The 13342-nt window shown below is 37.6% G+C and overlaps 1 protein-coding gene across 3 annotated transcripts in view; it reads right to left on the bottom strand.

The window, feature by feature from the left end:
* Positions 1–149: 149 nt before the first annotated feature.
* acsbg1 (acyl-CoA synthetase bubblegum family member 1) overlaps positions 150–13342 on the bottom strand; it is a 54218-nt gene continuing 41025 nt past the window's right edge. The window contains exons 1-14 of one of the 3 annotated variants that reach the window (XM_051691975.1): positions 9266–9543; positions 8026–8090; positions 7589–7860; positions 7393–7481; positions 6986–7106; positions 6681–6761; positions 6425–6574; positions 5960–6136; positions 5638–5816; positions 5265–5498; positions 2710–2927; positions 1321–1460; positions 1001–1247; positions 150–552 (exon numbers count right to left, since the gene is read on the bottom strand). In XM_051691975.1, coding sequence (XP_051547935.1) covers positions 476–552; positions 1001–1247; positions 1321–1460; positions 2710–2927; positions 5265–5498; positions 5638–5816; positions 5960–6136; positions 6425–6574; positions 6681–6761; positions 6986–7106; positions 7393–7481; positions 7589–7860; positions 8026–8090; positions 9266–9327 — 2112 coding nt within the window. In that variant the 5' untranslated portion in view covers positions 9328–9543 and the 3' untranslated portion in view covers positions 150–475. Of the gene's footprint in view, positions 553–1000; positions 1248–1320; positions 1461–2709; positions 2928–5264; positions 5499–5637; positions 5817–5959; positions 6137–6424; positions 6575–6680; positions 6762–6985; positions 7107–7392; positions 7482–7588; positions 7861–8025; positions 8091–9265; positions 9544–13342 lie in introns of those variants that run through there. The other 2 variants (XM_051691976.1, XR_007896547.1) reach the window with 2 other exon arrangements.

Raw genomic sequence — 13342 nt, 5'->3', positions numbered from 1 at the left:
TTAAACAGATATTTTACATTTTCTATGCTTTATAGCTGATTTAAAAGCTCTTTAAGGTTTGCAGTATGGTCTAGTATGATCAAAATAACTCACAGATCTTGACCTTTGCTGTATCAATTGTAAAAAGAATGATAGTATTTAGACATCACTCTGGTTTGAATATATACATTTATTTTCATGGGGAAAAAAACCTGTCTTTATTTTTACACAGCACTGGTAATATTGTCATAGTTGAGCACCAATTAGATTGGAGCATCCTGACAAAACACACAGAAATATTACACATCATATAACATCCAACTAACATTTTAAAACACAAAAACTGTCTGAATTTATGTTTTGTGATAGCAGTTCAAAAATGTAAGGCACTTAGTAGTATTAGATGGAAAAGCTTTCTATAATATCACTCTTGTTAAAAAGGTAAAAATCAGCAGTATCTTTTATATAATAGAGATGTAATAGGTTTGGATACCTTCTATTCTCTGTAAAAACTCTCTATTTCACTGTTATACATCTGCAGCACCACTGAGCGGCGTAACTTCAGTGTAGGTCCTGAAAAAGATGTGTAAATCATGTTGGGAGTCAAGGGGTTTATACTAATCAGTTGAAGGAATTTTCCTGGATCAATACAAGTAAACTTGTCAGCTGAAAAAAATGTCATTTCATTTCTCAGTTTATAAGATTTATTTCCGTAAAAGTAAATTGCTTTTGCGGTAGTGCACTTAACATCTATGGAGCAAGGCCTTTTGGAGGGTTTAAAAGCAAAAATGAGCAGCCCAGGCAAAAGAACTTATTAGGCTTATCAACTGTTAACGGTAGAAAAAGGCACTTCCCATATCTTTTGTAGGTGACTATAAAGGCCTTACAGCCATTCGTCATTTTGGCGCATTCACCGTCTTTACATGGTCATGAAAAGAGTTGAAAGATTACCTTTGCACAGACATTGTATTGAACCTGGAGCATTCTTCTAAACTTCTATAGAAGTGTTCACAGCACTCACCTAGTTCTCCTCCAACAATTGAGAAATCCTTCCCTAATATAATCCATTTTTGAATGCGCTGGGCGTTTGACGTTGCTCTTGAGTTGACCCGTGCAATTCCCTCATCAATAGACTGGTACACCAGCTTGTCTTTTCCTCCTATGATGTCTGAAACTTTCGTCGCCTGGCTACCGAGCCGCTGACAGTATTCCAAAGCCTCTAAGCTAAGAACATCAGTGGGCTCCATTGTCTCTTGATTAGTTGTACACTGTCCAAGGAAAGAAAGTATTAATGGTTTTTGGAGGTGTTGGTATCAGATCTTTTCTACTAGCATAGTTTACCTTTATTGTTAACAGCAAGGAAAGAAATTTCCTCTTGTCTCCTATGAGCATGGCATTGCTGATGATCGGCAGTTCTTGTTTCACAGCATCTTCAATGGGAAGAGGGGGGATATTCTCTCCTCCAGCAGTGATAATGAGTTCTGAATGGGAAGGGACATGGGGAAAATGACCTAAAAGTGTGCTACACACAGGGTTGGGGAGTAACGGAATACATGTAACGGGATTACGTATTTAAAATACAAAATATAAGTAACTGTATTCCACTACAGTTACAATTTAAATCATTGGTAATTAGAATACAGTTACATTCAAAAAGTATTTTGATTACTGAAGAGATTACTTTGCATTTTATTGTCATTTGTTTCTTTTAATATTTAGTCCTTTCAGATGGAAAACATTTATACATATAAATGATGTGATCCAAAGTGCATTTGAACAGCGGTGAAATACTTTCTTACGATGCGTTACATTCATACGAGCAGACAGAGAAGTAAGTTTGAAGTAAGTTTGGAGCAGAAGAAATAGAAATAATCCTTGTGTAAATTTTCAGCTTTATGTTAAGCTAAAATGCTATTTCTAGCCATTTTACATGCATGTTACCAGGCATGATCATATTTATTTATCAAGGAAATTCACGTTAGATCATAATTTCTTTTTTTCTAGTAAGACCTTTTGATATTAGGGCAAAAATCATATTCTTGATAATAATTTTTGTATTGTTTTCCTGTAAAAATATCTTAAAAATCATTTAAAAAAAAAGAGCAATTTGATTTATCTTGTTTTAGAAACAACACTGCATAAGATATTTAGGTTTTTTAGAGAATGTATTTTTAACATGTGTATTTTGTCTTACTGTACTGACAGAGTTTTTATAGTCAAAGAAGTAATCCAAAGTATTTAGAATATGTTACTGACCTTGAGTAATCTAACGAAATATGTTACAATGACATTTTAGAGCATGTATTCTGTAATCTGTAGTGGAATACATTTCAAAAGTAACCCTCCCAACCCTGGCTACGCAAAGGTGCCATTTAAAGCCAGCCTGAATATAATAAGACGCAAATATATTCTAGCCTCAAAACTAGCAAAACCCTTATAGTGGGTTACAAAAGTCTTGACTTGTTGGACTTTCCAAATAAGCTGTTTTTTGGTAGTTACAGCAGCACATAGGTATGCATGTAAACACACTCACTGAAGCAAAAGGACAACTTGCCAAATACTACAAAATTCTGAAAGTCTAGCCCATTTTTTAAATCAGTTTTTACTCAAATTGCTATGCTGATAATATATATTTTTAAATTAGAATAATGCTAAATAGAAGCATTTTCATTAGCAGTCTCAGACTTTTGGACTAGGGATAAGGATTGAAATAGTATTCCATTTTATTACCTTTTATCCTTCCTGTGATATAAAGAAATCCATCTTCATCTACCTTTCCCAAGTCTCCAGAGTGAAGCCACCCATCTTCATCCAAAGCCTCTTTTGTTTTATTCTCCAGGTTTAGGAAGCCCATAAAGACATTACGGCCCCAGAAGCACACCTCTCCAATGCCGTCAGCACCTATGTTTGCTAGTTTATATCTGCAGCCTGGAACCACTTTACCACAACTAGAACAAGTTAAGGAATAATGATATGCAGTAAACCTGATTTTAATTCAACACTGACAACCAGATATGACAAGACAGAGTTGGCAGAGTTCAAGATAGAGTTGAGGTATTTCATTTTTTCCAACTACGCTGGAGAAAACTGAAAAACTACTTTGGTTTAAATGAATCAGCTCCACTCTCTTTAAGGGAATAGTTCACTCAAAAATGAAAATTCTGTGATTATTAACTTACCCTCATGTCGTTTCAAACCCATATGACTTGCTTTCTTCTGTGGATTTCCATAACATAGCAGTTTATAGTGACTAACTTTTAAGCTTTAAAAAGAACCCAAATGTGTCATACATTTAGTCTATGCAACTTTTGCTTTATATTTTTGAAGGCATACAATAGTTTTGAATTTAAAATGTTATCTGTCATGACATTTATTGTCATGACATTTGGCTACGAGATGTGCAAGAACGAATGGTTTGATGTTATTAGCTGTTTCCATCAGTTGTGAATTTAATTTATGTGAAAAACCATACTATCACTAAAACAATGTACAAATAAAGCCGCGTTTCCATCCCATGTGTTCAAAAGAACAAAATTGTCAATTCTGGATAAATTTTAGCCACTGTGACTCAAAATGACTTAAAATTCATTTAAAATAAGAAATATTATAGGTATGTATATAAATATGTAATATATTTACTGTACTAAAGCATAAAATTATCATAATATGTTATCAGAGATTTTGGAAACATGCTAAATTGAAATACAACCTATTCTAATCTGAAATGTCCGTTCCTGGACAGAATTTCTGTTTGTGTTTTGGCCTGTGTGATCCTGCCCACTGCCCATTTCCCAGTAGAATTTGGACACCCCAGGTTGCCAGATTTGAAACAAATTAGTGGACAAACACAGTGCGCTGCAGCCATGGAAGCCAGCAATACATCTAGCTAACATTGACAGAGTTATAAAAAATCCACATGAGCTGGTTTATAATTTGCAAACGTATACATTAGCTGATCAACTTACAGTGTAAGGCTCATCGCTCGCCATTGTCAGTTTGCTCGTTCCTGTTGCGTGTCCTCAACCTGGCAACCCACATGAGCTTTGAGTCTGGGGAGGAGGGTGGAGGGAGACAACTCTCTCTAATATTTTAAATTTGGACTGCAGAACCCATTTTAAAATGCTTGATGTCAATGTTACATATTGCTCCTTTAAAATAATTAAAATAATCCTACTTAATTAAAATGCTAAAATATACTTTAAGATGTATGCCTACAAATTATAAACAGACTCTTTCTGAAACTTCTAGAATAAAAAATTATCCATGATTAAATATTTTAATCAGACACGTCTAGTTTCTGGCATGGGGGCCTTCAAATATTGTCTTGGACAGTGGGGGGCCTTGGAGTAAAAAAGGTTGAGAACCACTGGTTTAGAGCACACTGAGAAAACACTGTAAAGAACTTTGTCTAATGTCTGGAAGCGACAGCGCGTCATTTCTGGGAGCACTATGTGTGTGTGTTCCTTATGACTTTACCATGCAGTTCTATAAGATATTTTTCAAAAGTGTCAATAAACCTGTTCTTTGGCACAGTTCAAGTTTGTATTTGACTTATTTGCTATGCAAACTCTGCAGGTTTTTGATTTTTTTAGAAAACAGTTATTTCAGAATGACTAGAGCAATGGTCCGTAGATGATTGGTCCGCTGGTTAATCCAGTTATGAACGAGTCATTCAGTCATATTACTTTTTTTGACGCACATTTTGTATTCCTAATAAATTCAATAGGAGTTTATCCGGTAAATGTGTTTCCATCATAGTTTATGTGCATTTCTTCTTATCAAATTAAAAATGTATCCACCTCAAGCGAGCGCATACGTTTTTATGAACATTTTGGAGATTTTAGTCGCATCTTGGTGTTTCCATCCAGCAGTTTTTATGCAATATCCCAAAATGCGCATAAAAATACTTGGATGGAAACCCAGCTATTGATGTGTTGTCATATTTGATTTGGGCTCTGAATACATGAGTTCACCAATGATTTGATTTGATTTGATTTGAGAGTAAATAACAACTTACATTTCAATCATAGTGATCGCGTGCCTATGAAAACTTGAAATATGACATGAGTCGCATGGACTATTAAAGGGATAGTTCACCCAAAAATCATTTATGGGTGAACTACCCCTTAAAGTCACTATCAGCTGCTATTTTAAGTAAATCAGCAATCACAACAACCTTTCAAATATATCATTTTGTGTTCCACAGAAAAATAACAGCATAAATTGACAAAAACAGAATTTTCATTTTTTTTGGTGAACTATTCCTTTAACTCATAGAGGCTTACCTAAGAAATCGATATGCTTTTGAACAAGACATAAAGTGTGGTCCTGTGCTTTCACTCATCCCATAGGCCTCATACAGCCGTATATTAAGACTGAGGAAGAACTGAAGTGTTTCGCTCCCAATAGGTGCTGCTCCTGAGAAGAACTTCTCACAGCAGGAGAAGCCCAGTTCTGCACGAAGCTTCTGCAGGACCAAACTGTCCGCAAGAGTAAAGAGGAATGACTTCTCCTCATCCCTGTAATGAAAACACAAATCATAAGATCTAGAAAAGAGATAAAATAACTCTAGTGTAACATTGACAGTGGTACAGTATACTGAACATCGTTTAAAAAGGTACAAGGTTAAGGTCTTGTTACTGTATATCACCAGTGTACTTTGTAAGCCTTTGATTAGCCTCCAGGCTAACAGACATGGCCCATGTCACCAGTTTCCTCTTCATGTATCCACACCGTGAAATTTCTTCCTTGATCTTTTCCATAATTTTCTCCCAAACACGTGGAACGCCCATGTGGGCCGAGGGGGTTACCTCTCTTAGGGTGTCTATCAATGTCCCCTTGAACAAGGACATAAAGCTTTATGAGAATGTCAGTGTAAGGCAGTGTACACTAATCCTCCACATACTAATTGATTAGAACACCAGTAACATTATCTAAGCCTATCAAAAATCAAACAAAATGACCATCTTTGCAGGTTTACCTTAAGAGCATCTGGCTGAGCAAAGTGAACTAGCTCCCCCCACTGGATCCCTGTCCATAGATCGTAAATCTGGGCAGCAATATGGCTGAGCGGAAGGTAACTGACCAGAGACTCTTGCCTAGTCTCAGCTGGCTGCATGTCTCCAGCCATACTTGCATGGTGGGCTGTCCATGTAATCTATAAGTCCGAAATGCAAAAAACATTGGTAATAGCATTCTACCATACTACTCTGACTATTTCTGACTATGTAACTGTGCAAACTATGCCAATTTTTCAGTATGCATAGAATAACCGAATGATTTTTTTTTTTTTTTTTTTGTCAAAATATACAGTATACAAAAAACACTGCATGTTGTTGGCAGTATTAGTAGTAATAGTAGGCAGTATATACTGCGCAACATGCAGTACATTACAATTCCATTCCAAATATAGCCACTATTAATGGCACTTTTTATAATGTCTTACGTTATCATGGCTGAGCATCACTCCTTTCGGGGTGCCAGTAGTCCCCGAGGTGTAAATAAGTATGCAGCACTGATTGGCTCTCTGGCTATTGATGATGTCATCTAGTTCTTGGTCAGAAACTTCCAGCCCTAGTCCCATGAACTCCTCCCACTGTCCAAAGACATCAGCTGTTATGGCAACCAACTGGGTAACACCTATACACAGTAACTTTGTTAACTCAGTACAGTACAGGCTATGAAGTGTGTTGGACACTTACTGAATAGAGATTGGGCAACTTGTCCTGTAAAGATCCAGAATACTGTACTATGGCTTTAAAATGGGGCAGTTTATCCTGTACCTAACAAGAGAAAGCAGAGTACTGAGTATGTTCCTTGAGAAAATAAAGGAGACCAGTGTGTTTCTATTTTCATATTTGGCTTTTTCATTTATAAGGAAAGAAGAGAAATGACAGGGGGAAAAGGGGGAAAACGTTAAGCCAGATTCAAACTCACGTCACCCACATGAACACCACGGCCCAACTTGTCATTCCACACACACTCCAACAATAAGACCAAATGTTACCTGCAAAATCTTATCCAGCTGCTTTTGATTTTCCACAACAATGATATTGGCTCTTGAGTCACTTGCAACGTAGCAGCAGGCATCCGGTGAGTTTGTGGAATAGATACCTGTCATTATACCCCTAACATAAACAAAATATTAATGTGAGGACAGTGATTCTAGCCTGAATACACTCTTCCAACTTTGAGGAAAAGTGGCCTTTTCACACTCTGGGTTATCTTGTTCCATGTTTCAAACAGTTCATACTTGACCCTAGGTTAATCATTCACACTTTATACATTTGGCACTTCAGTTTGGGGTTAACAGAAAAATGTTCCAACGTACAGGTGAAATGTTGCTTAACCTAGGGTAAAAAAGATGTTAATCAAGGGTTAAGCATAGTGTGAAAAAACATGTGTTTTTCTCACCCTGCAAAGATGGCTCCAACTGCCGAGATAAACCACTCTGCTGAATTGAATCCCAGGATGGCTACACTGTGGAACCGCTCCAAACCAAGCTAAGAGAAGTGTATTACATATAACACATGTATACAAGTGTTGCAGATGTACCATTGATATATAGTTATATATGAAGAAGTGCTTAAAAACATGTCACCCAGATTACCTTCAAAAAGCCTTTGGCAGCCATTCGACAGTGCTGATAATATTCAGAAAATGAAACTTTTTCCCATTTGTTTCCTCTTTTGGTTGCCAGAGCAGGCAGACTCCCATACTTCTGAATGGAGGCGATAAACATCTGATGCACTGTAATAGGCTGTTCTGGACAGAGTTCATCCATTCTCAGCTGAACGGATCCGCTGGCCTCTGTAGTCCATAGGGATTGGGCTGGAGCCAACTCTGCACCTACCAGAAGCTCGTCAACCCTCTTTTTCTCTGCTGTATTGAATAGGAGATAAACACAGTTTTTAAGCACATTTATTTTTCTTTGTTTTTCTATCTATCTATCTATCTATCTATCTATCTATCTATTTTCCATCTGTCCCATATCCACACTCTGAACAAAATAAACACAAAGTAATAAACAAAAGTTGCTCTTCTTACATGGTCCATCTTCCACAGCCTGCTCCAAAGGGTCTGTCATAGGACCCAGAGATGAGCAGTCAGAACTGAAACACAGAAAGGGGCCACTGGCCTGTTAGTGGACACAAAACTCCTCATGGTCTCACTCCCGGCTGTACCCATGAATCACATGGCACAACCACTCAGCAGAATTGTGAGCTTGTACAATGATAGGTTTTGGTTACTAAGTGCTAAACCCCGGTGGTTTTGTTGTAATACGTAAGTTCACAAAACATGTGAGAAGCACTAGTGCATATCAGTGAAGGAAACTTTTAGTTGCTAATTCACTTCAGTACTTTATGCACAATATGCAGAAACCACAAGTAAGTGGACATATCAGACTGTTCCAAAAATTGGCATCCAAACAAATGTTTGATGTTCTTTGTAAACAAGAGTGCGAGAACTGGCAGCTTAGTTTATTAAATTTCCGCTTCAGTTTTTCCATTAGCAATCTGCCAAAATCCTTTCAAACAAGACATTTCACTACTTATTTTCAATTTAAGGTGAGAGAACATATATTTGTGCAAAGTTTTTTTTTTTTTTTTTTTAAAGAAACTCAGCCCCAATAGTTCAACCCAATAGTTTAATAATCATCTATTTATTTTTTTGGCTGAACTGTTAGAACAGAATAGAATGCTTCTGTATAGTGAAGGAGTATGTTGACCAAGGCTGCCAAGCTCTGAAAAGAACATAAAAGCCCCATAAAATCATCTTAAAGTAGTTTATCCAGCTTACAGTATGTACAATGTTGTAAGTCTTCTGAAGTGATACAATAGCTTTGTGTGAGGAAAAGACTGAAATTAAGTAATTTTCATTGAATATCTTGCTTGAAGCCATGGTCACCATTCAGTTTCATTGTATGGAAAACAGCAGCTTGAACATTCTGTTATAAAATACTCCTTTGTGTTCCACAGAAGAAGTGGTGGTGGCATAGTGGGTTAAAGCACAGAACTGGTAAGCAGATGGTTGCCAGTTTAAACCCCACAGCCACCACCATTGTGTTCTTGAGCAAGGCAGCACTTAACTCCAAGTTGCTCTGGGGGGATTGTCCCTGTAATAAGTGCACTGTAACCTGCTTTGGATAAAAGTGTCTGCCAAATGCATAAATGTAAGTCATGGGGCTAAGTAAATGATAACAGAATTTTCATTTCAGCAAATATTAATGCATGCAATGGAAACTCATGGCAACATTAACAGTTCTTTATAAAAATCCTCTGCATACCTGTTTCCAAGTTGGTTTTTGGCTGGATCGGTTTGCTGGTGTATTTGAGTGCTGGTGCTCATGCTGACTGCAGGACTGGTATGAGCTACTGAAACATCATCCGGTTCTTTGCATAATGAGGACAGAATGAAGGACTGAATGGACGCATGAGGCACCTCTGAACACAAGTCACAATTTTCCAAGTAAAGCTGTTTTTTTTGACAACTATAGCTGTCAACTATAGCTCATTTGTATGACTATTTGAATATCTTGAGCTTCTGGGATAATGTTCATCGTGAAGTTATTTTCCAAGTAAGGGAAAGCTGTCAAAAATTTGTTTAAGAGGGAAATGTCTTTGGGTGACAACACATAGTGCATATCAATGAGCTGGGGGGCCTTTTATATGCAAATTTGTTACAGTCCTTTGAATTGGTGTAAAAAAAAAAAAAAAAAAAAAAAAAGGCTCATTTAACTAATGTGAGAATAGTTTGTTCTATCGACATTATAAATACACATAGTAGCCTACTGTGTGATGATGAAATAGCTTTTAAGGGCAAAGAGGAAGTTTTTCAGAGAAATTTTTCCATACTCAGTTTTTTTCACTGTCACATAAAATCTAATTAAACTTGCATACAATTTCTATTAGTTGTGAATTGATTCATGCACCTTAATATTGTGTTCTTAATTCTGACACAAATGTATATTTCATACTTCCTTGGACCTGGGTGCCACAATTGTGGCTTCTGCAAAGGGTGGTGCGAACTGCCAGACACATCATCGGAGGTGAGCTTCCCTCCCTCCATGACATATATACCAGGCGGTGTGTGAAAAAAGCTCGGAGGATCATCAGAGACTCCAGTCATCCGAGCCATGGGCTGTTCTCACTGCTACCATCAGGTAGGTGGTATCGCAGCATCAGGACCCGCACCAGCCAACTTCATGACAGCTTCTTCCCCCAAGCAATCAGACTTTTGAACTCTTGATCTCTCACGATCAATATACATCAGCACTGCACTTTATTAATCTTATTATCTCACACTGGACTGTCATAAATTATATTCTCTCTTAACAACACACTGGCAACTTACTATCAACCGACAGCCTGAATGTCAATACAGTACAATACAACCTACTGTATATTTTATATATATTATATATATACTATTTTTTTAATTGTATAATATGTGTTCTATATTGTGTGTATTGTATACTGTACATTGTATTTTATTATTTGTATATTGTGTTGTGTGTAATTATGTGTATATTAGATTTTAATTGTGTTGTGTTAATCTGATGTTTATTGTAAACTGGTATATGTCTCATCACTGTCACGACTGCTATGTTTCTCGGAACTGCTCCCAAGTATTTCACACACTATTGCACTTGTGTATATGGTTGTGTGACAATAAAAGTGATTTGATTTGATTTTAATTTTCTGTGTTTCTCAGCCTCAGCATCTGTTTTGTGTAGCTTTCATTTCTTAGTATAACTTACCATCTATGTGCAAATTGTGTTGTGTTCAGAATACCGAAGACAAGTTATTTTTATTCAGTTTGTTTTATTCATTTTTACAATATTCATAAGTTACCCATATAATGGTAATTTTAACATGAGAATACTGTATTTCGTCCTATTTTATTCTTCATTTTCATCATGTCATCAGTTCTTCTATTTGACTATTACATACTGTTTTTCCACTACTGAATATGAATATGTCTCTGTATGTTAAAGAGACCCTATTATGCTTTTTGGGATTTTACATTTCCTTTAGTGTGTAATATAGCTGTTTGTGCACGTAAAAAAGTCCACGCCAAAGGGAGTTACTCTCTCCCACAGAAAACACTGCTCCTGAACTGCCTGAAACGCCTGGTTTACAGTCCAGCCATTACTTCTATGACTTAGCTGTTACTATGTAACACATTTGCATAATGCCTGCCTAAGGGCTACTTCAGTTATGGTAAGGGGTGTGACACATGCGCTAAGCAGTTGACCAATCAAAACAGACTGGGCCAGCTGACCAATCAGAGCAGACTGGGCTTTTCGGAATGGGGGGCTTTAAAGAGACAGCAGCTACAACAGAGCTTCTCAGACAGAGGATGAAAAGAGGTGCTGCAGCTATGTACAGTATGAGAAAAATAATGTGTTTTTTGAACATTAAAGCATGTAAACCTATTCTAGTAGATCCCCAAAATAAAATTATGAACCTGTAAATGAGCATAATATGGGCTCTTTAAGAGAGGCAGAAGTACTGTACTTTGGGATGATGACCACAGACAGCTTAGCAATTCTCCTTCAGAAGTGATGTGAAGTAACAAGTTGAAAACTCCTCTAATTATTGAAAAGTTCAGCCATTATGAATGTGAGATTAAATGTATGAATAGTAAATAAAAACCAGTATCTTCCACTGGACTCCCTGTGGAACCTCAATCTGTCAGATCTGTCTAGCAACATGTTTTGCATTGCCTTCAAGAGCTATGACTGGCTTCAAGTGTTGTGCCGAAATCGGTGACCTATAGAAATCTGTGACTAGAGGCCGCTGTTCAGTAATTTTTAGTGTGAGAACTTAGCCAATGCTTGTGCTCAGTGAGCGTCACCGTGCGCTGACAAGTGACGTGAGAAACAGGCTTATAAATATATAAATATAAATTATATTGATATTAGAGGCTGCCGAAATCAGTTACCCCTCTTTAATTTCAACTAGGTGTGTCTAAAGTTCACCAAACTCATTCAGGTGATGTCTAATTTTTGGTGTTGAAACTCTTTCGTCATAACATCCATATTTAGCCTATATCAATAAGCATCCCAATCGAAATGAGACAGCACTGACTTTGGTGAAAATAAATTCATCAGACACATTCCATGAGTTTGAGACTCTCATTGGATGCATCTCAATCAGTTCCCTAGTTCAGCAGTCAGGGCACTGGTCAGGGAGTCAGCCAATGTCTCAATCCCTAAATCATTTCAGTTCGCTGAAATGTTCGCTTCCTAAAAAATCCTACAATGCACCGTTAAAACCAGGGAGCATCGTTGCTCACTATGTTCCGTTGCCGCCATTAAACCGTTAAACATTGATCATAGGGGGAACAGACTTCGATAAAGGGGAGACCTAGGGGGAACAGACTTCGACAAAGGGGAAACAGAATTTGAAAAAGGGGAAACATAGGGGGAACAGAATTCGACAAAGGGGAAACAGAATTCGAAAAAGGGGAAACATAGGGGGAACAGACTTCGACAAAGGGGAAACAGAATTTGAAAAAGGGGAAACATAGGGAGAACAGACTTCGAGAAAGGGGAAACAGAATTCGGAAAAAGGGAAACATAGGGGGAACAGACTTCGACAAAGGGGAAACAGACTTCAACAAAGGGGAAACGGGGAACAGACTTCGACAAAGGGGAAACAGAATTCGTAAAAAGGGAAACATAGGGGGAACAGACTTCGACAAAGGGGAAACAGACTTCAACAAAGGGGAAACAGGGGGAACAGACTTCGACATAGGGGAAACAGACTTCGAGAAAGGGGAAACAGAATTCGGAAAAGGGGAAACATAGGGGGAACAGACTTCGACAAAGGGGAAACAGACTTCAACAAAGGGGAAACAGGGGGAACAGACTTCGACAAAGGGGAAACAGAATTCGTAAAAAGGGAAACATAGGGGGAAGAGACTTAAACAAAGGGGAAACAGAATTTGAAAAAGGGGAAACAGGGGGAACAGAATTCGACAAAGGGGAAACAGAATTCGAAAAAGGGGAACATAGGGGGAACAGACTTCGACAAAGGGAAACAGAATTTGAAAAGGGGGAAACATAGGGGGAACAGACTTAAACAAAGGGGAAACAGAATTTGAAAAAGGGGAAACATAGGGGGAACAGACTATGACAAAGGGGAAACATAGGGGGAACAGACTTAAAGGGGAAACAGAATTTGAAAAAGGGGAAACATAGGGGGAACAGAATTCGACAAAGGGGAAACAGAATTCGAAAAAGGGGAACATAGGGGGAACATACTTCGACAAAGGGGAAACAGAATTTGAAAAAGGGGAAACATAGGGGGAACAGAATTCGACAAAGGTGAAACATAGGGGGAACAGACTATGACAA

Source organism: Myxocyprinus asiaticus, chromosome 48, assembly GCF_019703515.2.
Source record: "Myxocyprinus asiaticus isolate MX2 ecotype Aquarium Trade chromosome 48, UBuf_Myxa_2, whole genome shotgun sequence".
Lineage (NCBI taxonomy): Eukaryota > Metazoa > Chordata > Actinopteri > Cypriniformes > Catostomidae > Myxocyprinus > Myxocyprinus asiaticus.
This window is presented reverse-complemented; position numbering and strand designations above follow the sequence as displayed.